This window comes from Oculina patagonica, chromosome 12 (assembly GCF_052425735.1).
Source record: "Oculina patagonica isolate OP01 chromosome 12, crgOcupat, whole genome shotgun sequence".
Classification (NCBI taxonomy): Eukaryota; Metazoa; Cnidaria; class Anthozoa; order Scleractinia; family Oculinidae; genus Oculina; species Oculina patagonica.
In genome coordinates, this window is record NC_135769.1 from 1,919,976 (window position 1) to 1,945,784 (window position 25,809).

Genomic DNA, 25,809 nt, shown 5'->3' on the forward strand with positions numbered 1-25,809 from the left:
ATTTGGTTGGTTATAAAAAAAGGAAAAAAAAGGGAAGATTTTTTCCTTTTTTTAAAAAAATAATAAAAAACCACAAAAAAAAAAAAAAAAAAAAAAAAAAAAAAAAAAAAAAAAAAAAAAAAAAAAAAAAAAAAAAAAATACATGGTGTATCGTATATTAAACCCCATCTCAATCATACTTCCCTTAAAGTTTACAAATTATATATTGTACCCTGGTAAAAGGTTTCACTAAAGTAATTCTTAAAGCGTGTTCGTCCACAACACCGCAAACGCCCAGAAATAAGCCCATTGCGTTAAATGTTCATTCAATATGACCGTTTCAAAGGTATTCGGCTCATGAAAAAAAAATCTAACGTCACTAAACTAAACGATATGGAACTCACACACAAAAACAAGCTCTTAAGTCGCTAAATGAACGTCACAGATCTCACGATACTGTATAGATAGTTGATTCAAAACAGGCTCTACAGTTTGAGGCTTAAAATGGAATAAAATACTCATAAGGAAAAATCAACCTATTTCGGAAGGGATTGTCTTGTAATTCGCAAGGGGCTTATTTTCGTAGTTTACGGTACCTTCATTTCACATTTATCGTTCTCGTGTAAGTGATAAAAAGCGCCAATTTTTTTCTTTTGTTTTTTTCTTCTCTTTTCATTCTATATTACCAACGCGCATACAAAAAGCTGATCATAATACTAATGATATACAAACCTTGATATATTAAGCACAATCATTTGAAAACACATCCAAAGCCCACAAAAAGGCAGCAAATTTTCGTAACCGGCGCCTTGGGGCGTTTCCGAGCCGTAACTTCCAATTTAAACCACTGGAATTGCTTTTCAGACGTACAGACAATCTATTTTGGATAACTTGAAAAGTGTGGTGTGGAAAGGAGGCTAAAGAACAGCTTAGCAAATGAAACTCGCTTTGCTGACAATCAATATGCTCGACAACGCAACGTAAAGCCCATTGTAAAAACCTGAGAGGACAGGAGACAAGTATGTAAAATTGATTACAAAAAGCTCCACCAGTCAAGTGAAATGTTGCCCGGTGTTGCTACAAGCAACCCAAGTTTGAGAGTTTTCTCAGCTAAAAGAAAATGAAATGGCAGGCTTGTAAAAATTGCAGAGGTTCCTTATAATTTTTTGGCCTTTCTTCCAATGGCAGCTTTTATTTTTCAAGCTTCCAACGTTTGCAAACTTGTTTGTGTTACTAACATTTAGGAGACTCTTTCATTTGAATTTGTTAGTCAGTCGTCCCAGTCCTTTCACGTCTTTGCAATGGACCATCAGACAAAACAAGTCGATTAAGCCAGGTTGAATTAAATAGGATGAATAAAAGTTAATTTTGATCTGAGGGCTTTAAGTACATAACGGTGACGTCATGGGCGTTTTAGCGCAGCAACAATCCAACTGGAGCAACCATCAGGCTGGCAAACGTAACAGTCACGTGACTGGAACCAGAGCACGTATTTCCTAAAGAAAAACAAACAACCGAAAAGAATTAAAAATTAAGCTACCCTGGTAAATACCTTTCTCGCGAACTTATTTACAGGAGCCTGTCCAATTTTCACGTACCTGACGGGTCATTACCCCTGCTTTCAGTGTTACCTGACGTGCATAGCTGTCTTTCTACATCCATCTTTTGTCATCGTCTTTCAACGTGCTGTTTAAAACGAGCCATTTAAAACCGATGCATACAGGTGTTAGTTTCATGCAAATGAGTCTATAAGTTCAGAAGGTCATGCTATTGGGCTGTGATTGCCGGATTTTTATCCGTGTTGTTTGTTTAGCACGTCGAAAGATGGATGTCGATAGAAAGCTGCTATGCACATAGCACTGAAAGCGGGTGTAATTCAATCAAAATCGGTGGATCGGCGGTGTTATTTTGAATATTGTTCTTTCCATGTGAATAGTGAAAAGGAAGGATGAAAACAAATTCAACTTTTGTTTTTGGCCTGAAAAACTTGACCTGGTTTGATTGTAACTACTACAGCATCACAACATTTTCGGAATCTACTAAATATTTTTTGAGTGGGAGGGGTACCTGAGCAATCGTCGTCATCGTCATCATCTTCATCCGGGCCCCAAGGATCCTCTTCATCTGGGTCACTATCTATCACACTCTTAATGGCGTCTTGCTGAGCCATTGACAGACTTTCCCTTTTTGCCGAGCTGATGGCTTGGACTTGAGGAGTCAGCATGGCTTTGTACTGATCAGCTGAAAAGGCCTAGGAAGGAGATAATGTCCAGGATTCCAAATTACTACTGTACAGACGGTGAAGTTATAAACATGCGAGAAGATTTGCGGGGCGACTTCCGGTTTTGTTTATGGTCGGTCTAATAAAACGGAAGTACACTCTTACCAAAGCTCCAAAAAGCGTCGTTAGAGGGAGATTGCACTCTTACATATATGCTTGCCTTAAGTAAGTACAAGATTCTGTATGTGAACACTTTAAAGAACAGAAGTGCCCCCATGTGAGAAGTCAAAATGTAGTGTTTGTGTTTAGGTAGCACCACCACTAAATATCTTCTTAGGAGAGGTGTCCATACAAAGCCACCCTTCGTAATGTATCACATTTACCCAAAAAAGGTTTTCACCTGGAGCTGGGAGACACTCAAGTCCTCAAATACTTCTGGTGGAATAACATCAACCACTTTAGCCTGCAGTTTAGGGATGTCAGCGGTGGACAACGCCTCTGTAAAAAAAAGAATGTCATACTTGGTTATGAATAGATTTGAAATGACATCCCACTGTGATCACGTGTTAACTCTTTATGCGTATACCTATCCTCACAACTGGTTCGAAAAAAAGTCTTTGGCGTGTGCTAAATTAGCCTGTTCCAGGCTCTCGGCAGTAACTGCTAGATGAGACCCATAAGATAAATAAGAACTTGAATTTTGGTTTATGTGATTGTTAGACAGGCCCTAAGGCCCTATTCTTCCAGAGGAGAAGTAAAGGATTCAAGAGAGATTGTTAGACATGTTTTCCCGCGCTTTACATCAGCTACATACGTTCTCCCGCGCCGTTGCACGTGTTTTCCCGCGCTGTCACAAATGTTTACCCGCGCTTTAGTTTAACAGCCGCGGCTATTTTTCCCCTTACAAATGTATCACATACGAAATACTTTTAATATCAAGCAGTATGCAAGAAACAAAAATGACTAGAAGGATGAGAACGCTTTCAGAAAAGCGGACAGAAGAGAGACCTTATTGCAATATTTGTCACTTTGAAAAAACGCCCCAATAAGAAGATTTGTGAACACAAGTAACATCATAACTTACTCAGTATTTTTCCCAGTTCACTGACTTGGTCCTTGCCCCATTCATTAACAGCTTGAGCCCACACCGTCTTAGCTCTAGCAATGATTGCTTTCAGTTGCTCGCTTGACCAGCCCTCGATTTCACTCAGTTGTTTGAGTGCCAGTCTGAAAAAATACCAGGAAGGTGTCAGCTTCTCATCCGCGAGAAACAGGCTTTTAGTCAGGATTTAAAAAGTGGGAGTCCAAAATTTTTCTAAGGCCTGACTTTGTCCCCATAGGAGGGCCTAAGGAGTATACAAGGTGTTTTTCTGCAGTTATGAGTGGAAAGGTATCTAAAGATTTCTAAATTTGCTAAAAAAAAGCCTCTATATACAGTTATTCATATTTTCTCTGAAAAGTGGCCGTCCATAGGACTCCTGGACTCCCACCTGGCTAAAAGCCTGGCGAGAAATAGCGATGACAACGCAGACTTAGAGGAACACTGAGATCTACTTTTAACACGATTTCGCTTTATAATTGAGTACAGTAAGACCTCTTCTTACGGACACCCCTATAATACAAATAGTCCCTGTTACGGACAGTTCACTGACTTGGCCCGAAACAGACCAAAATTTCCATAAACTCTACCTCTGTAATACGGACACCTCCACAAAGCGGACCTTTCCCTGTCCCTTGGGTGTCCGTATTAGAGGTTCGACTGTACATCATAAAAAACCTGAATGTGAGAACAGATCATGACAAACTACAGGAACGCATTATAATCAACTCTCACTTAACGGACCTCTGTAAGACGGACACCTCTTTATGACGGTCACCTGTTGTTCGTCCCATCCCTGCCGTTTTTCAGTCATTTTACTGTAAATTAACTCCCTATAAGACGGAAACCTCTCTAAGACGGACAGTTGGAGCCGGTCCCGACGGTGTCCGAGAGATAGTTGACTGTAGTAACGGCGGGGATGAAAATAGGTTGCAAAATGTACAGACGTCAAGGAGCTCATTTTTCCCGGCGGATTCCTTGGATATTGCTGAAAATATTATTGTTACCTTCCATCTTGTTTCTATTTTGTAAATTAGTCCAAAGTTCATTTATTCATCGCAGTTTTGAGGAAAGGCCACATACATAAAGCCTGAGCCAAATGAGGATGAGAGTTGGCGACAGTTCGAACTCTCACTCTCGTTTGGCCAGAAACTCTCATGCACTCTCATCGACTCTCACGCGCTAGAGCTCATCCGCTCTTATCAACTTTGAACGTGCTCAAATTTTTCATGAGTCGATGAGAGTATTTTCTCGTTTGGCCCGAGTTGATGATAGTCGATGAGAGTTGATATCATGTAGAGTTGATATACTCTCATGAGAGTCAACTCTCATCAAATCTTTTTCTCGTTTGGTCCGGACTTAAAGTTAATTTTGTATTTCCCAAATTTGTTGCAGATTTGAGTAGATTTTGAGCTTCACTGAGTTCTTCTTTATAATACGTTTACCTTCTTGCGTAAAACGCCAGACTAAATATTTGGTTCGCTTGACAACAAAACAAACAACTTAAAAATGTATAATACAAATTGAAGCTTTGCATATGAGCACCTGAATGCAGTCTGCGACATCCTCTCAATATCTTCTTTGGTTAAACTAAGAGCTAATTGACCCAAGCTCATAAAAGCATCGTCGTCTTTGACCTGCTTCAAAAATTCCCGAACTTTTGGTTTGAGACGCTCCAACTAGGAAGAAAAAAATAGACATACGAAGATTATTTAACATTATATTTAAGACAGAGGAAAGTGTATGCGAGATGGAAGACACTAAGAACTCAAACGCGTGTGTGAACCTGGCACCAAGGGATCCCAGTGTCTTTGATTGGCTGTTTAGAATATCAGCGTGCGATTAACAACCAATCAGAGACACTACAGAGATCTTTAAAAATATCTGGTTTGTAGCCAGGCATGATAAGATTAAATTTTTGAAAAGTGACACTGGCTTAAAATATGTGCAGGACGTTTCGGCTACTGCTGTAGCCTTCTTCAGCAATATGTAAATTTAAAACGGCGTCCCTGGTGTTATAGGAATAAAAAACTAAAAAAAAATGCAGAAAAAGGCGATTGTACACAGCCAGGACCCACCACTCAACGGAAAGACCGATGGTGTCTTTATGTACACCATTCCCTATCACAGAAAGACGGTGTCTCATATAAATATCCCCATCTCAAATTACTAGGCTAAAAATGTGTCCATCAGGCTCAGTGAATGGGAGTGTCTTCTATAATCCCCCTACCCCTGGTCAAGGTGGGTTCGACGAGAACACTTGTTTTGACCACTTCCCTAACTCGAGTATTTGAAATGGGACGATTCTGTTGTATACTAAACAGTTATGATAATAATAATCAAACAAAAAAGTACACGAAGGGCTGTTCAGTATTAAGTCTTAACAAGCAACAGACACCACAGACCTGATCTTTACTCCAGTCCTTCCATTTTCCAAGTGCGGCAATTATATCGATGTTGTCAAGCTTCAGCTTCTCTAAGTCGTCTGGTGTCAGGCCCAGTACCACGCGTCCTAACCTCTTGGCCAGTTGCGCCGTGAGCTTAGAGATGTCTCCATTAGTCAAATGCTACGAGAAAGCAAACAGAGAGAACGTTATATGTCAATCAAAGATTTGTACATAAACACAAAAAGGTAAACGCCCGTTCAATCTGGATTTATTTTGAGGGGCACGGCGTGCAATATGAGGCAACTATGACACTAACTACGTACCAACCTTCGAAATAATGAAGAAAATGTACGAAGCCTTTACAAAGATGCAAAAAACAACAACGGATGACTAACACTTAGTACGATGGAAGCGGATTAAAACATTTAAACATTACTCAATTTCTGGCCTTACTTCCTTTGCCTTTTCTGCTAAGGCTTCCAGCGTTTCCATGTCAACGTCTAGATATTTTCCCCAGACCCCAACGGCCTCTTCAAACGCTTCTTTACCAAGCTTCTTGATATCAGATATATCCAGGCCCTTCACCAGAGAGCCAAGCTGACGCAACTTCTGCCCAGTCCACTTCCCGGCATCTGTGATGCAAATCAAAACAGAAATCCCTAATTAGCCCTCCATGAAATTAACGCGAATTATAAAAAATTCGCGTTAATTTAAGTCGCGTTATTTTTTGTGAGCGTTAAGTGAAGCGTTAATTTCCAAGACCTTAATTTCATTCTAAATGCCGGATACTATCCGAACACATATAGAAACTAGGAAACAATATCCTTCTCTTCTCTGTACACCATTTTTCAGTCTATTACAATGTAAAAGCTTTAAAGATATGTCATCTGCAATATTTACAGTTTATTCTTGCTTTCAGAAGAGCGATACAGCAGCCAAAATATCTTTAACATCACAACCTTCATTTTGAAAAATTGTCCCGTCCTTTGCGTTAATTTCCTTTCTTTAAGAAACAATTTTCCCTCCAATTCGCGTTTATTTCAAAGTCCTTAATTTAGGGGTGCGTTAATTTACTATAATAAGGTATCTCGTCTTCGGAAATATCACAACGATATAAGAAAAAACTTCAGTGATCAAACCAGTTCTTACCACTTTCGTCCCATGCATTCTTCGCCGCCTTTATAAGAGCCTTGGCTTGGGACTTGCTGAAGTTGAACGTTCCGAATTCGTCGAGCATTTCATCGAGAGAGCCCAGGTTAATACGTTCAAGGTCACTTGGATCCAGGCCCAACGCGGCTGGGCCGAGATCGCGCCACTGGTCACCAATCCACTCAGCAACATCACTGTCAGAAAACAAAAGTATATTTTTATTTTTTAAATTAAAAATTCGACTCAAATGAATTAATTCGTTGGTGTTTTTCGACCTACGAAATCTGTTATTTCGAGGTTTACTCTCATTTAAAGGGACTGTGTCACGGCTGAGTTAAGTTTATTTTGTTAAGTTTCGCCAAATACTTGCTCTGAAACTTAAGTTTGTAAAGAAATTACTCCCATGGATCCAAATGACAAAACCATAGTTTCATTGCAACCAAATGTGTCTCCCGGGCGTTATAATTTAATGTTACAAGCAAACGAGACTAACTTTGAAAACTGTTCAGCCCAACAATATTTCAAACACCCATATTGCAATCCGTTTCAATCTTCCTCACTTTTGGCCATCCGGACCTTCTTTTGTACTTGCTGTGTAATTGAAATGTTCCTTTAGTGTTTTGAGAGGTTATTTTTATACTTTACAAAATTTGATTGTCATTTGCGACGCCTAAATTTGGCTCAAATCCGTGAGACAGTCCCTTTAAAGACATCTCTACACGTCGCAAAAACAAAAAACGTTTTCAGAACGAGACACATTTACACTAACCTCTTTTCAAAGTGTTGTTTAGCCAACTTGGCTATCTCCTCGAGTTTTTTCACGTCGTATCCTTTCGCTCGAGCGATGCTGTAGAGATTGTCAATAAACGCATCTTTGGCTATTTTTCGCAGGGTTTTTCTGTCAAGTCCGGCCACAAGCGAACCAAGGTCTTCAATATGAGAAGAGTTCAGTATATCAACTCCTGTCTGATTCTAACATGGAAACAATAACAGCACACTCAGTCAATAATTACAAAAATAAAGTTCACTGTTACTGTTTTACAACGTGCTCTCTGTATCCAGAAACGGGCGCCTTCAATTTTCTACACGCATTCGAAAATTCACAATTCTTTGCTTTCGTTGGCTATCCGGTAAGTAACTTTTCGGGTTTTATTAACTCAAGTTTTGTGCTCGGTAACCTTAAAAAACAAAAATTATTTTCAAAATGACTGTAGTGTGTTCCGTGATGCTACATTTAAAATTTAACATAAAAGACTCATTATCCAACGATTTTATTTTTCAAACGTTCAAGCCGTGTATTGAATTGCAGTCATTCAAACATTCGCTATTTTTAAACAGTCTTTTAATTGGTTTTCCAAACTCAGTCTTAGCCAATCAAAGAGCCAACAGCTCCGGCACGTGTAATTCATCGGAACGTGGCTACTTTAAATTCTCCGCCTTCCTTCACAGCGGTCAAACGCAAAAATTGACGTTACGCCCGGTTTTCGGCGCCTCGAACTTTTCTAAGAATTTGACTCGAGAGTGTGCAAACTTTTGAAAGAAATTGTGATAGAAATAGAACGGTGAAAGAAAATTTCAAGCTGGGAAACTCAGTGGAGATCAATTGTCAGTTTTCCCATCCATAAGCAGCGTATAAACCTTAACTTCCCAGGGACAGCGTTAACTTTTGGCTTTAAAGCGCAAGCTTTCGGAAAATTTAAGACTTTGGCGGGAATGCACAGGAACCTCGCACGCGCGCGGCGTTTAACCGCTGTGTGCTGCCTTCCAGAAAAAAAACAGATTTTTATAGGACATGCAGTGGCCAGCATACAGTGGAAAAACGAACACAGAGAGATGAAAAATATACAAGTATTCAAAACCTCTAATGAAAGACCATGGAACAATAACATCACATTTCAATTAAAAGTCACAAAGAGACATCAGACTTAACCTTAAACAGCTCCACGGCCAAGTAAGCTCTTGCTTTCAGTTTATCTTCTGGTAACCCAGTTGCCTCTCCCAGCCGACGGATAGCAGTGAGTAGGATTTTCTCAGGCAACTTCTTCAGCTCCTCTTGGGCAAGGCCTCGCAGGAACGTACCAAGCGAATTGATGTCAACGTCAGTGAAATTGGAGAAATCAAGATCCTCCATTTCCCAGTATTCTCGCAGCCGTGTTAACACCATAAGAATCTTGAAAGGAAAAATAACCGGATTAGTGGAAAGCGGGGGATTGGGAACCATAAAAAATGTTACCCACCTGTCCTCGGTCCCAGTCTTTTTCCCGTCCCAACACGTCGATGACGTCTTCAATTCCCCGGATGGGCAAATCACGCAGTTCCTCCTTAGCAATACCAAGAGCAATGCGTCCAAGTTTCTTCATGTTCAAAAATCCCCAACTTGGTGAATCGGAATCATCTGCATCAGTCGCGTTGAAGTCGCCCCATTTTGTCCTGATCTTCTTGACAAGAGTTAGAGCCTGAGAGGACAGAGAGAAAAGTGTACGTACATTATGTCACTTTTAGAGCATATTAATCCGGGTGGAAAATGTAACATCCTTCCGCATGCCATACAGGATTTCGAGGAAACGAAACTTAGAATGGCCGCTCTAACATTTACATATACTGTACCGTCTGTACCGCATTTTCTCGATTAAACTCCGGGCTCCAAATAAACGCCGGCCTCTAAGGTAAAGTGGTAAATAGCCCCTCAAGCATTTATTTGAGGTGTAGAGCTTTAGGAAAAATGGCAAAATATATCGCTTCAAAAATAATGAATGAAAACCCTTGGTTATAAATTTCAGGCTTGAACAAACTGCAGAAGTCAAATTAACGCCGGCTCCACCAGGCCAAGTTTGCAATAAACGCTAGGGGGTGTTAAATCGAGAATATACGGTATATTCATTTGTTTACATGCCTGGGACGGTGGAAGCCAGGGAGTACTATGAACAAACATGTAATCCGGCTGTCTCTTAGCCTGCGAATACAGCCGCTTCTCGTCACTTTTCACACACAGTCGCGGGAGCGATAAGAGACGGCTGTATTCGCAGGCTAGCTGTCTCTCATAAACCAAAAAGCTGACTTACCTGAGTTTTATCCCAAGGAACAAGTCCCAGTTCATCCAGGTTATTAATTACGTTATCCACGCTTTCAGCATCAACTTCTCCACGACTGAGAGCAAAAGCAAACTGACCAAGCTGTGCAATGTTCTTGAGACCTGACGGATTTTTCTGGTACTGTGAAGTAAAACAAATCAGTTGTTTCATGATTACCACGAAATCGCACGAAACATTTGTAATGTTCCCAGCAAGGCAATTACGAGCAACCGTCTGCGATTAGGCCTTTCTCGATTATGCTAGTAAAACTGGCATTTAATGCTACTAGAAATTCTCGCATAAAGCCAAAAAATGCTAAAATAATGCCTGATTTCCTTAAAAAATGCCACTTGAATTCCAAAAAATGCTTTGTTTTATTTCAAACAAAACGTACAAACTCTCACATTATATGCTAATATCAACAACAGGTGATACTTAATAATTGTTTGTTTATAAAAAATAAAAAATGAAAAAAAAATAAAAAAATAAAAAAACACACACACAAGTAACACAACACAAACACAAGTAACACAACGCACAAACAGTCGAAACAGACAGAAAACAATCAAATTATGTAATCAAAATTGTGAAACTTTAGGATTATTTATCCTTCTGAGTTCTGAGTGCTGAAAATCTGGATCACAGTCATGAAAAGTGACAAAAAATGCTAGCAATTCTTTTTTGAAGAAAAAACGAAAAAAATGCTCGTTTTCCCAAAAAATGCCGAAAAAAATGCTAGCATAATCGAGAAAGGCCTATCTGCGATCCGTCTGCGATCATGACTTTCGGGGAGATAAAACGAGTTTTAAAACGCGCAATGTACAAACAGTTGTAACTACAGTAAAAGATGTTTTTCAAGTTATAGCGGAAATTTTATCAGCTAACTTATAATAAGCGTTTGTCAAAGCGTTTTTCATGCACTCTTACTAACCGCACTTCTCCAAATAGCATCTTCATTAGTAAAAGAGGCAAGCCTCACCCTTGGAGATCTAGCGCGAGTTTAAAAATGCCCGCGCAAAATCCCGCAGGGACTCCCATGTGAAAGGGACGGGAATGACCAATCTTGGCGTGGCTCAAGCCTTTTATAACCTCTTAAAGATACCAAAACACTAAAAAATAGAACTTGTATTCGTATATTTCTTTGTGTGCAACCCTAAACGAGACTATGACGGCTAAAAATATTGGTATTTTGCCCGGAACACCGTAAGTGAGACTAAAACACGAAATTTACACCCCTAAGCCAGACGAAAAGCATTCCTGTTTCTTTCATATGGGAGTCCCCCGGGGGGGGGGGGGGGGGGGGAGAGAGGCGGCGCAAAATCTGATACTGCACGTCTACCCTTAGAAGTGAATGCTTTTTTGAAGTTTTGTTTTATAACTGTGCGAGAGTACTAATTGGTAAGCAAATTGAGATGACGCTAAGTAGAAATTGCAAAGGGGAAAAAAGTGTGTACAATTGCAATAGCCTTTACCATTTTAATAAATAGTCTTAGAATCGGCATAGCAGTGTCTTTAACAATCTTCATTTTAGGGAAAGCAGCAACGACTACCACTTGAGCCATCTTGCCGATATCTGAAGACAAGAAGCCATCAATCGATTTTGCAAGAGCCACCACGTCCTCTTTCTTCAGCTGGGACAGCTGCAAAATACACAAAAATAATTTTTCACCTCTCATGTAAATAAAATGAAATTTAGCATTTGTAATAAGCACATACAGCACGGAATATTGGTAAAACAACACCCCTTTAAGTACCTCACTCCAGGTACTACTCTTATTTTCACGTTCGTGTATTAATAAGTGTTACTTGAACTTTGCCAAGTGTTAACACGTGAAGAATTCTTAGAAATAAAAAGAAGCTAGAACTTTTCAATTAGTCATGCTTAACATAGCTCGATTCTCTATATCAGCACTTTACTTACATCAATAGAATCCTTCAGCTTTTCCACAATCTCTTGAGCCTGAATGAAAAAGATATTAAATCTTATAAGACGAAACTTAGGAAAAAACTTTAAATGCTAGTATTACTAAATTATAAGAAACTTCTTACAACACAGTACAACTACTCGAACTGTGCCACTTGTTTCATAACACATACATGAGTAAATTACTTGGATTTAAAAATAAAACACTAACAAACTGAGCTATACCTGATCAAGATTTAAGTCGACCTCCTTCAGATACTGTAAAGAATCCTTCATGACTTGTGCTCCAATCTGTTTGAGTTCAGATGGCAGAAGCCCTGCAACCAGATTTCCAAGTTCCTTGACGTTGTCTTTGTTCCACTTGTCTGGAGAACCTAGCAGTTCCTTTGCTTTTACTGCTAACACTCTCAGCTGTCCTGCATCAAGCTTCAGCTGACTGACAATATCCTTAATGGCCTACAAGACAACATGACGCAAACCAGTCAAACAGTTACAACATGGCTTGGTAAAAGTCTGATTAACCTTCCAGTACACATATTTTGGGTATCCAGACTCCACAGTTTAGAGCAACCATGTACAGTCAACTCTCTTATAGCAGACATGCTCAGGGCTCCGATTACTGTCCGTAATAGCAAGAGTCCGCAAAAGTGGAATGTTAGGGGGAAAAGTGCCATTAACATGGGTTAAATAATATAGACTATGACGAGCGCGCTTTTCAACAGTGGTGAAACAGCTAAGTAGTCATTGGGAATGAAGGATGTGGGTTTGACCTTTCTGACATTTTCTAAGGAGTCTTAAAGGAAAAAGCCAAGCTTAAGTGAAAAGGCAAAGTCTTTTGTATTGTTACTGAAAGGAATTGATCCAGAACTAAACATTCCAGAAGTCTTTTGACAGACAGACTACAATCTTACATAATTATGTTATATGAGAAGTTCATGGTGTCCGTTTTATCGAGAGTCAAAACAATAAAAACTGCCATGTTGGTACCATGAAAGAGTAATAGCGAGAGTCATTTCCAGTCAACCCTCTATAGGTTTCGCCGGGATCTGGATTTTGTCCGTAATAGCGGGGTGTCCACAAGGCGAGAGTTGACTGTATAGCACATGAAAATACTGCTCAATACTTTGGTTTGACCTAGTCTTAAAAAAACCTATTTTGAACAGCACAATAAACAGCACCACATGAATGGTCACACACTAGGGTTTCATCCAACTTCATGATCATTTTTTAATCACTTTTAGCAGGCAGGATAATTAAATTTTTAGTTTTTGATAGTATTTGACAGTTACAGTGCATGTAACTGTTTCTCAACCAGCCGAGTTAAAGTCAAGAAAGACTTCCGTGATGAAACTGCAAAACTGAATTGAGAATTGAACTATTTAGCTTTTGGTAATATACAGCTATATACAGCTATATCGATTAAACCACTTACCTGGTACTGTTCCTTTGACAAGGACTTGAGGTCCTGCACACTGAAGTCTTTGAGCAGTTTTCCAAGTTTTTGTAACTGTGGACCACTCCAAGTCTTCACATCCTTCCACTGTTCCTTCAGCTTAGCAATGATGGCTTTGGCTTGAGGGAAGGTGAAGTCATTCTTTACCAGCGCATCAATGGCCTTGGTTACCTGTCAAAGAAAATGAACCAACAGAGGTTTTTTGTTATTTTTTATTGGGAAAGGCAGCTGATTTTACTGGCTTTTTTGACCCAAGACCACTTTCTCATCTGGCACATGGACCTTTAGATATTTCTTTCTTATATCTAGTCCCTCTCCCCCTGCCCAGTCCTTACACCAGTAGGCACACAAAGCCTCTTTGAGGACAACTGAATATAATATATAATATAATATAATATAATATAATATAATATAATATAATATAATATAATATAATATAATATAATATAATATAATATAATATAATATAATATAATATAATATAATATAATATAATATAATATAATATAATATAATATAATATAATATAATATAATATAATATAATATAATATAATATAATATAATATTTAACAATTATCCTGCGAAATCGCGCGGAATATCGCCTGATACTTAGCCGACGAGGCCGTAGGCCGAGTTGGCTAAAATCAGACGATATTCCGCAAGTTTGAGCAGAATAATTGTTTTATTATTCGACAAATTGTCAACGAAACACATTTTGCAGAAAGAAAAACGGTAATTATGCAGCGCTTTACAAGATTTCGGACGAATCTTCGCAACCTACGTATACCGCAGGATATCTGTTATGTACGGATGACAGATATCGTTAACATTTTGACCATATATGGGCAGCGCGCGCATGTGTTGAATAATAAGATATAATATAATATAATATAATATTGTTCACTTATGGCCTTTTCCACCATTTGCATTGATATGCAACCTCAGAAATGAAAACACCCGCAGAAACGTTTCCAAGATTTCTGTCAATCAAAGATTAAAATGACGTTTTGCATGAGCAATCATTAAGTTTAACCGGTGATCAATAAATTTTATGCCGACAGAAGACTACAGAAACTTGGTCAAATTCAACTTTATTACACAGCAAAGACATTAAGATTTATTTGAGGTTCTTAATTCAATTTCAAGGCTTTTGCATTTGGAAACCAAATGAAACTAAACGGTTTACAGATCTTTACAAAAAAAAATTTTTATACAAAGCCGACAGTGGCAGATGAAATTTTGCAATACGTTTATCAGTGGCTTGCTGAACATAAAAGTTCTGTACCTTTTTTATGGTGTTTATTCCAACAGTTTAGCAAGACAAAGCCCTTTTTGACAACTAAGCTGCAAAATGTTTTTTATCTGCACCTGTTAAAAACAGTTTAAGGAGTTTTGGCCAGGGAATAAAAATTTTTTATTGTCAGTTCACTTTCGCGGTCGCTTGCGAGAAATGTTGTCAGAAAACCCCTTCAAACTTTGATTGACAGAAATCTTGGAAACATTTCCGCGGGTGTTTTGATTTCTGAAGTCAGGTATCAAAATTGATGCGAATGATGGTAAAAACTACCCAAAGCACGCAAAAATACACAGAGTAACAGAAAAAAAGTTTAATTTCTGTTGCTCTGAAATTCATTGACAGAAATTATTATTATTCCAATAAACAAATTATGCTGCTGTACTTACCACATCAGATGCAAGCTTCAAGATGTCCCTAACAGGCAGTGCCTCCAGCAGATTACACAAACTTCCAAGCACTTTGTCATCCCACTTGTCCACTTCACCAAAAGCCTTTTTAGCCGGGATCATAAGGGCAGACTTCTGGTCTCGATCAAATTTTGCCTTGCAAATATAGCTCACACTGACAAAACAATACATTATTTTATTAAAATAAAAAAGAAAGAATTTATATAAATAAAAATGAAATTAACATAATTATTATTGAGACAATCAATCAAATCATACCCAAGCTTATAGTGAAGCGATAAAAACCATTTACAGTGAACATGACAGAAAAATTTGGGTTCAATTAACTCTCCCTTAATGGATACCTCCATAAGACGGACACCTGGTGTTGGTCCTTCCTCTGCCGTTTTTCAGTCATTTTACCATAACTAAACTCCCTGTAAGATGGACACCTCTCTAAAACAGACAGTTGGAGCCGGTCCTAATGGTGTTCGTTTAAGAGAGAGTTCAATGTATTCACCCAAAACAAAATCAGTCCATACCCCACCATTTTTGTAGACTGAGGAACAGTCTTGTTGTCGCGGGCCCAGAGGCAACAGCTTTACTGTTTCTCTACAAAAATGGTTGGGTCCAGACCATTTTTGATGGGTCCCTACCCAAATTTTTCTGTCATGTAAACAGCCTTATAATTACCCCTGATCAAAGACATCTCCAACCAGCTCCGCCAGTTCACTGGGTTCAAATCCAGCCAGTAGCCGCTTCAAAGTTTCTAGGGCCTTGGCTGACCACTGATTAATACTGGCACCAAATTTACGATATGCAGCTTGGTTAAGGGCAGCCATTTGCTCACGATCCCAGACCTTGCTCTAAAAAAGATAAAGTTACAAAGTGATGAGTGATATTTCAAGTTCTTCTTATTAAGTTAAACTTAATCCCCTAAAAAGATTTTCTTACACTGGGTTACATGAAGGCATTTAATGTTCCTAAAATTAACAAGCCCACTTCTGAGTTGTCTTTTGTTTATGCTAATTTCTGCGAACTCATATTAAGCAGCCACCTCCTGCAAAGCGCCCACTTACCATTTCCCCAAAGGTGGCCCCTTAATAGGGGTCAACTGTACATCTAGATATTATTATTTTTTAGTTAAAGGTGTAGATAAATCAAATTATTATATAAACATCAGTGAAATACCAGGAAATCTTTCGCGCGAAAAAATCATATCTTCACACGTGAAAATAACATGTTTTCTTCACATGTGAAGATATCGATTTCGAAACATTTTCTGACAAGTTTGCCCTGTTTCAATGCTGAATGAGCAAAAGTAACTCGATATTAAGTCGAAACATCTTCGGATCTTCCTCGACAATCTTCGGTAATCTTCGGATATCTTTGGAAATTTTCGGAAAATGTTCGGAAACATTCGTACGACCTTCGGACAATATTTCGCAAATCTTCGGAAATCTTCGGAAAATGGTCGGAAATCTTCGGAAAATTGTCAAAAACATCGTAATTAGTAGGTTTATATAATAAACAGAATATTACATGGTTGCTTGGAGATATGAAATTGATCTTCTCGTGTTCAAATCAATATCCCACTCGTTCGCTGCACTCACTCGTGAGATATCGATTTGAACACTCGAAGATAAATTTCATATCTCCGCGCAACCATGTAATATCCTCTATTTATTAGCAGCATTGAGGTCAATCAAACTTACAGCAACTTTATCAACATTATCAAAAAATGCATCCAGGTTCATGTGTGAGATGAGCTTCTTTAGATTCTGTGATGTGAATGTGGTGAGTCGATCAATAATTCCATCAAACTGGCTGCTTGTCATGCCACTTAAACTTTCCTGCAAAGCAACAGAAACAAAACATTTTTTATTAATTCTTCTCAAACTCATTAATAATTCATCGAGTTAAAACAAAGAAGATCATAACCATGAAAGAGGTTTGGGGGGATATCTGGTCTTATTAGTTCAATATATGCTTCCAGACGTTTCGAGCTTAGCCCTTTATCAGTGGAAGTGAAGTTGCTGTTTCGTTGAGCAATTTGCTAAGGCCAGGAAAAAAGAGTTAAAGTTCCAATGCAAGCTGCTAACGCGATGAGCGCCCGATGACTAACATTCAGTCAGCACGGCTGAATTGTGCACAGATTGAAGATGAGTCGCTTTTCCTGACATTTTTGTTGTTTGTTCCCATCGCAGAACATGATGCTACGGACTTGTACATCTTGAATAGTGTGGCCATTTGTATTGAAATGCTTTGCGACAGGAAAGCCTGGCAGGTTTTCTTGATGCTAAGCTTAATACATGTTAGCATAGATTTTTACGATTTTACTTATCTGTTTTACTTATCTGTTTACTATGTAGTTTTTTTTTCAATTGAGAAGATATATCAAACACTTGAGACAGTGTTCCAAAATGCAAAGAATAAAATATCCCGACAGATCAGACTAGATTGTTTAGGGGGGGGGGGTAGGAGGGGGAGGGTAGAGGGGACATGATTTATCAAGGGATGTCTAGTAAGACATGTGCACATACTTGTAGTGACGAAAGCAGGTCCTGAGGAACTTTTTTGAGCTCCTCAATAGTGGCTTTTGCAAACTCCTTTGCATCTGATAGTTTTGCCTGGAGCTCTGCACTAAGTTTTTCAAAGCCTTCTTTTATCCTGGTTTTACAAGATAAAAATAAAAACTTCTTTTAATTGAGATGTTATTGCACATTATGCATTATTTTGTGCAGATTTTATCATATTGATGCAGCTGCACAAGAGTTCCTTTATTTAACATACATTGTACGCTTGATAAAATTTATTGCAGTTGATATGCTTTGAAAAGAAAAACTTACTTATAAACTGTTTTTTTTTTCAAACAAAGGTCAAATGCACAGATGAGGTCATAATTTATTGTTTTAACACTGTCTTAAGAACCTGAAGTTACAATTTTTTGTACAACATTAAAGGCACAAAATAACTATTAATTTCAATTGTGAACTACATTACGTATACAAATAGTGAATATAAGACTAGAGGAGCTGAGAGGGATCACAGTTTTATCATGAAATTTTTCATTTCTTTTACAGATAATAATACTTACGACTGAGTCAGCTGTTGGCCAAACAGTTTCACATAATCTGATAAAAAAGATGATTAAAAACAAGTTGACGTTACATATGTAAAAATACTGTGACAGTGTAGAGCACTACAGGTAGTATCATATGTAAACTTTATGACGCTAGATATTTAAAGCCATATTTAAATTTCTGTGCCTACTAGGGCATAACTATTGATCAGACTTCTGCTCCAGAATTGATCCTTGGCCCCGGGGGTACTCAAAAACGTTTTGTATGGGGAGGCCCGCCCCGCTCTACCCCTACCCTATACCCTTATCCTTACCCCTTTCGTATACCTGAAAGTCATGGTATAGGCTTAAAACATGACGTTTTCTTGTCATTTTCATGTAGCGCTTAATAAATTGAAATAATACAGCCATAAATTGCATCTGTTCAAAATATTTTAATTAAAGGCCCTTTCGAAAACCTAAATGACAGATTTCCATACCCTTCCGTATACCTAAACTTTTGAAATCCCTACCCTTTTATATACCTGAAGCCTGAAAAAGGTACCCCTTTCGGACGGAGCCTCCCCGTATAGGCCATTATAGGGAGTACCCCCCCCCCCCAGGTCCTTGGCCTGGACCTAGGTCACTGTGCTGTGTCTCTGTACAAGTCTACACTAACTCTAAAACCTTGATACCTATCTCTACCCAGTATTAAGTATGAAAAAATGTTATGGTCCAAAGTTCTGTTATAACCAAAATTTTGTGGTGTTAAACAAACTTTAAAAAAAATTATTTCAACTTTCCATGAAATTAAAAATACATTTAAACTACATCAGGTAAAAGGGGGTAAAGTCTACATACTACCGAATTAGGTAGACTGTTTTTTCGGAGACGCGCAAAACAGTTGCCGTTGGCGAGACTCGTCTTTGAATTAAGCCCACATGATTTAAACTAACGCCACATTGGTATGCGCACGCGATCACATTCCTTCACATTCCTGAGGCAAGAGAGTTGGCGGGCTTTTCTATTAATAGCAAGGGAAGGTCTTTTATCCGTGGAAAAAGTACAGCCTACGAGGCAGCATACCGTAGTCGATTGCATTATAGCTGAAGGAGGGGACCCTGCATGGGGTTATTTTCGAGGGCAGTTTAAGGAAATAGCCGATTGGTACCGAGTCATGGGTCCGTTCGTTTCAAAATTGTGTTCTACAAGGAGCAAAGGAATGTGCTCACGTGCGTTTACCTTTTCATTTGACAGCTGTAACCCATGTGACCCAAAACACACGTCTTTGTCGCCAACGGCAACTGTTTCGTGCAGCTCTGAAAAAACAGTCTGCCTAATTCGGTAGTACAAGTCTAGTGGCCCAACAGGCCAGAGCTTATAATGTGATTAAGCGTATTTCTACTCCCTCTTAAATGGGACCTTACTAGTCCATTTTGGGGTTACCACCAGCATTAAATTTGCTGGAACCCATTCATACACCTGGGTAAATAGAGGCACTATAAGAGTAAAATGTCTTGCCCAAGAACACAACACATGTCCCAGCCAGGGCTGGAATCCTGACGGCTCGATCTGGAGTCCAGGCGCATTAACCATTAGTCCACTGCACCTCCATATATCAAATTAAATTAAAAATACAATTATTAATAAACTCCATCAATGAGCTAGTAATCATGTACATAATTTGACATACCCGGTACTTACTGATTTTATTCTTGACTTTACATGTGGCCACTTGAGCATAGTACTTATGTGTACACCTCCACCTTGTTATTGTCCAAAATGGCTGACTCCCAACTCCACAAAGAAAGTGACATTCTGATGGGATGTTCAACTGTGTGCAGCAGTTGGTATCATCTGAGAAAAGCGGATTTTATTAAGCCAATAGTGCCTGTGGCAGATCTACTTGAACACCATGCAGGGAAGGGGCTTGAAAAGCCAGTGAGTGCTTCTATCTTTCCCACCCCACCCCTATATAACTGCAAAATATGAGACTTAAACAGCCAAAAGATTTTTTGCCCCCCTCCTTTCTATTGAAAGTACAGTACCTACATCTTTACTTTGTCTCATAATTATATATAATGAATTCTGAAAAGAGAAAACCTACCTTATTCTTATTAATTTTTGCGCGTAACTACTTAATTTGGTGAAAAATCGGGAGCCGAATTTTGCAAGTATATGAATTTTCGCGATTGCAAGAAAAATTAGAGCAAAAGTGTATTAAATTTCGCGATTTTGTCAGTGTTTTTATGGATCAGTCCTCAAAGACATAGGAATAACTGGAAACATGCAAAGTTGGACCCTGCAAGCGGAAACTTTGGTGATTGTACTAAAGAGGTTTAGGACGATTTATAACCTGAAGAAAACAATAATCAGAGCGAGGGTGCTAGTCAAAAAAGGACGAAAAGATATTTTCAAGGTAAGACATGTAGTTGCAGTTCCAAACATTGAATATTTGTTATTTTTTGATAGTTCGCCTTGTGACCACTTTTTACCCGATCCTCAAAAGCCGTGGATAGCTGAGTTGACTTCTGATTTGATACTGCACGAAAGATGTGATAAATTAAAAGTGGTCACACATTTGGACGCCTTGCTGTAATACGGTTATTGTTTTAATTTTCGCATGTTTAAACTTCGCACAATGTTTTTTTCACGGATATTAAATTTTGCGATTATTTTGAAATCGGAAAATCGCAAAAATTAGTACTCGCGAAAATTAGTAAGAATAAGGTACATGGCACAAGGATCCATGTTAGAGTGAATGGTTCAAGCCCATTTTTATCATACAAGGAACTCATATACTCAGACTTTATTTATTGATCAGTGACATAACTGTGTATGACACTGGCCAGTGAATAGCCATAGCCCAGAAGGGTCGTTTTCTTTTCTTGGCAAAAATAATTACTATATAATAATTTCTTCATATGATTCCTATTGATTTACTAAGGAGGTAAATGCACGAAATACAGCATGTATACCTGCCAATCTTTTCTGAGTCAAAGGCGTGAGATTTTAATCCAGCGAGTGCCAGGATTTGCGAAGATGATACAACCATGTCCGAAGTTTTCCGAAGACGTCCGAAGTATTCCGAAGACATTTCGAACATATCCCGATCCCAGTCCGTGGACGTGTTTTGCTAAAGACAACCTCGTTCCCAATGCTTTTCTTGTCAAAAATCTGAGATTTCGGGGAAAGTATCATCATTTACTCATTTTACATGGATTTCTCGTTTCTCACATTGGTTTGTGTTTAGATATTTTGGGAAAGTTTGTCGGTTATGGTTGTAACAACTCACATTTTTCAACTAGGCGTAAGAAATTGGTTCGTAAGCGTGAGTTGGCGTGAGATCGAAGTTTTCAACTCGCAGGCGTGAGACTCACGCCTAAGGCGTGAGACTCACGCCTAAGGCGTGAGAGTTGGCAGGTATAAGCATGTATGTAGCAACTGTGAAAAACTGTGAAAAGCTGAAATTACACCCTACATGATAGCATGGTACCAAAAACCCTAAAAGCTAACCCCTAAACCCTAAAATACACAACAAGTTTCCAGCCAGTTCCCTCTCCCCATCCCCCATGCTGTTTACATAGGCTGTCCTCCACTTCTGCTTATACCCTAATTATGAAGTTAACAAATCAAAACAAACACAGACTTACCTCCAACTGCTGTGGGACTTAAAAGCACTGCAAACACAACAATTATTCAAGCATTACACAACAACTCATAATTTTTTTAAGCTGACAGTTCAACATATACAATCAACAGTTATTACACCCCATATCCAGACCCTCTGCGAGGACACAGAATATAGCTCTGCCGTATTTAACAATTGAAGGGCTCGCTGCAAAAAGGGCGGTAGTGATTTTGGCTGAAAACAAACATGGACAAAACAACTCCAAATTTCGCATGTGAGTTTGTTTACATGTGCTAAACATTGTCCTGCGTTTTATTTCGCTGGTCTTTCCTTCGTTTTCGAAAAATTAAACATGCAAAAGACAAGGTTTTTGCTGGCGGCGTCTTTAGGACTTTTCTTTCACAAATGATAAACAAAGGAAACCTTTTGTTCCTCAAAACAATGGAACCAGCTAAAGTTTTGGGATTACAGGCCTAGCCCTAACGCAAAAGCTATCCCCAAGGCCTCGGGTTGGGGTTAGAGATTCAAGTTAGGGCTACAGCCTTAGCCCTAACGCAAAAGCTTAACCCTAGCGAACAAGCTTAACCCTAACCCCAAAAGGTTTGAAACTAGGGTTTCATTTCAAATTTAGGGTTAAGGGCCTAACCCTAACGAAAAGCTTAACCCCAAGGATAAGGGATAGGGTTAGCGAGATCGTTAGCATTTCAAGTTAAGTTTAGGATCAGAGTCAGCCTTAACACTTAGATCGCGCTTTTCGTGCAGTAAGCTTTCACGCCAGTTTGCTTGCGGCTAGCTTTCACTGCAGTCTGCTTGCGGTTAGCTGCTTTTTGTTGTCTCGGGCAAAGACTATTTTAATCTGTTACTATTAGCTGTAATTTGAGGTGAAAGTGAAATAAAGATTGATTGTTGTGATAGACTGATTGATTGAATACGTTTGCTGGTGTCTTCACTTTATACTAGTTTTGCTTTCAGTTAAGTGCCACTGGCTTGCTCTCACTTCTATCTCCACTGCTCACATCATCACACATCTACAAAATCCCGCGAAAACAAGATAAGCTTCTGAGGTTTTCGCTTGCACGAATCGATTGAATGATTGAGTGATGAATATTTAATGAGGCACAGAAAAAAAAATTTGTAAGGAAAGGTGCCCTGCATCACTTCTCAGCAACTTTGTCGCGGCAGCACCCAAGCGGACACTGCAAAACTCACGCTGACATAGTTCCTGACAAGAGATCAGCCTGTGTTGTAGACTTTATTACGGCTTGGCTCCGCCGGTCTTTGTCAAACAACTTTCTCTCTCAAGCGCTAAAGGGCACTATTGTACAAAACAAAGGCCGAACATCTCTCATTTCTTCGAGAAATGCTTTGGGACTTACGGGTTTTCAGACTTAATGATGTCCTTCAACCGCCAAGCGGATGCACTAGCGCTCGAACGAACCAGTAGTTTATTTTCCCGAGAAAGGTGCCATTTTTGTTCTCTGTTCTTAAACCACTAACAATGTCATGTGACTTAAGACGTCACAATAGAATAGCCAGTCCCAGTCCCTCGCTGCCACCGCCTGGGAGCAAATGAAATATGACAAACATGGCGGTCAGCAAAGTTGGTTTCTGAAAAGCTGTTTTTACATCCTGGACGACTGTAATAAAGTGCCTCGAGGCAAGATTTGAACACGCGATGCATGGAAAAATGTCTAGTGCTAGATTACTGTGGACAATGTAAGTTACAAAATCTTTTTTTTTTTGCATACGTTATTTTTCAAAAACGAAGGAAAGAACAACAAAATGAAACACAGGACAGTGTTAAGCACACGTAAACAAATCTGCATGCGAAATTTGGAGCTGTTTCGATAATGTCCATTTCAAGGGAAAATCACTACCGCCCTTTTTGCAGCGAGCCCTTCAATTATTCCATGAGCGTGTGTTGGATATGAGATGATAGATAGCCAACATGGTGCATAACGTCGAGTTGGCTATAACTATCTCATATCCAACAAGCCAATTAGAATAATTGTTTTATTAAAAACACCCAAAGAATAGCAGTATTTGAGCTCCCTGGCTGTTCTTGCTGACAGGTAAACCTACCATATTTGTGGTCCTTGGTATATGAGCTCATATACTATGGCCTGTAAACCAATAAAAACTCAGGAATTGCAACATACCATGGCGAGTTTTTAATAAAACCCTGTATGGCATTTATTAATTTAATATGCTAACAATTTTGTGAGTTCGTTCTATTCATGACTGCCATTGAGTGTGAAGCACAGAAACTGGAATAAGCTTAATTGCCCCCGCAGGGTTTTGGCCCAGAGGCCAAAACCCGAGGAGGCACCCTAGGACTCCCCGCGTGTATACATACAAGGACAAAGAATATTTGTTGAAAAAGTAAGAAATGTGTTTGTAATGGGCGAAGCATTCTCGATTTGACAAACCTAGGCGCGCACGGTCGTGACGGGTAATATTTTAGCAAGCGCGCACGGTGGTGTCGGGTACTTGCAACCACGAGGTCGCGTTTGGTCACCTTCGCGTTTCGAGCTTCGCCATCTGCTAGCAGCGTTTTGTTTTCCGGATTTGGCCTACGCGTGTTCACAGATTTGTTCGAGCGGTTTCTCTGCTTTGGTTGTGTTAAGTGATATTTGAAGCAAATGTTAGTAATACGTCGAAAGATTTCGAGCAATTGGTTTCGTGTTCTTGGCTACGTGCCGGCTACCTATGTTCCAAGCGTTACATTTGTAAGGTTTGCTTTCGGAGGTTTGTTGTATCGTATACATCTTACAAGTTACAACGAGTAATAAACAAACGCGTGAACTTTGTCATGTAGTACAAGGTACAACGTAATTCGTATCGCTAACAAACTGTCAGATTATTTGATCCAAAGAGTGGGTTGTTTTCTCGAATCTTTGAATGTGCCATATTTTGTTACTCGTGGAATTTTTTAGGCTTTTTGGCCTGGAAATTATTGTAAGTTTATTTTGAATGTTATAAGCCCGGGAAAAAGCTTGTGTGTTATCATCACGAATAATGTGTTATGTGTTATTTCCGCTAGGTGTTATTTCCGCGCGCTAGGTAATATAATTCAACTTGAACTTGTGAATATTTTTAGGACGCAACGGTGTCACACAACAAGAAATTCCGCATGACACAGTAAAAAAGAAGCCTAATTGTGCAGTCCATCGGCATTAATAATTAAAGGCGAGAAAAAACAAATTATAAAAAGGCGGGGGCAGCTTTATAGTGAGAACTATTACTAGTTTAATTAAGTGTAAGATTACGTATGATTGTATGGGCCGGTAATCTTTCCCACGGGATTTCATGTTTTTTAAAGAACAAATTCCAAAGCTTACGAAGGTTCTATTCACAAAACACTGAATCTTAAAACATTTTTTACACGAACTCGTTTGCATTACAAAATCGCTGCGTCAGTTTTGCTTAGCATTACAGTCAAAAGGGAAATGAGAACGGCGGCCGAGTGTATTTCAGTCTGCGAAATTGAGCTGAAGGAAGTGGAAAGTGCATTGAAGCGAAGCATAACCACAAACAAACCCTTACCAGCAAGAACGATGCTCGAAATGACTGTAGCCAGGCGAATGAAGTCCATCTTTTCTCGGGATCTGCAAATTAAGGTCAGCAAAGGCGAGAAACGTCTTTCTACTTGCTGACTACACGGTGTTGCAGAACAGAGTGGTACAGAATGCTTTTAGGCCGTGGCTTTGACACTTCGTCGGCTTCTATTACCCAACCATATATGGTCATCGATCACACAAAGCAAAGTCACGCGCTAGTGGGCGAGAGGCAATGAGATAAAGTCCTTTTGTGCGAGAAATTACATCATTGTTGTACTTTGGTAATAAGGATAAAGCTCGATTAAACGATTCACAAGGACAAACAAAGAAAAAGAACGAGACGAAACGGGCTCCCCGGGGAGCGCGCCGGCCATCTTGGATTTAAAAGGCGTGGTCACGCAGCAGACTAGTCTCCAGCTCCAATCGGTAAGGGTACGGGTGCTTAACTTTCTGACTCTCAGGAGTGATCAATATGCAATTTCTCCTTGCAGCGTCAATACAGTGTCAAACAGGTAGGTGATGAGAATAAAGGAAACTATCAACTAGAAGTAATTGTCCTTATGTACCGCCAAATTCCCAGAACTAATTA

At 39.2% G+C, this 25,809-nt stretch overlaps 1 protein-coding gene across 1 annotated transcript; it reads right to left on the reverse strand.

Moving 5' to 3' along the window:
• Nucleotides 1-144: 144 nt before the first annotated feature.
• On the reverse strand, nucleotides 145-25,458 carry LOC144633757 (uncharacterized). The gene is made up of 24 exons (XM_078492623.1): nucleotides 25,207-25,458; nucleotides 21,683-21,709; nucleotides 19,734-19,886; nucleotides 18,066-18,102; nucleotides 17,512-17,638; nucleotides 16,684-16,821; nucleotides 15,662-15,834; nucleotides 14,969-15,143; nucleotides 13,263-13,454; nucleotides 12,056-12,286; nucleotides 11,828-11,866; nucleotides 11,379-11,546; nucleotides 9,898-10,047; nucleotides 9,073-9,291; nucleotides 8,766-9,005; nucleotides 7,605-7,807; nucleotides 6,836-7,029; nucleotides 6,140-6,318; nucleotides 5,705-5,866; nucleotides 4,845-4,978; nucleotides 3,285-3,427; nucleotides 2,601-2,698; nucleotides 2,047-2,230; nucleotides 145-1,475 (listed from the first exon to the last, which is right to left on the reverse strand). The coding sequence occupies exons 1-24, from the start codon at nucleotides 25,253-25,255 to the stop codon at nucleotides 1,393-1,395; spliced, it is 3,498 nt and encodes a 1,165-aa protein (XP_078348749.1). The 5' UTR covers nucleotides 25,256-25,458; the 3' UTR covers nucleotides 145-1,392.
• Nucleotides 25,459-25,809: the final 351 nt, after the last annotated feature.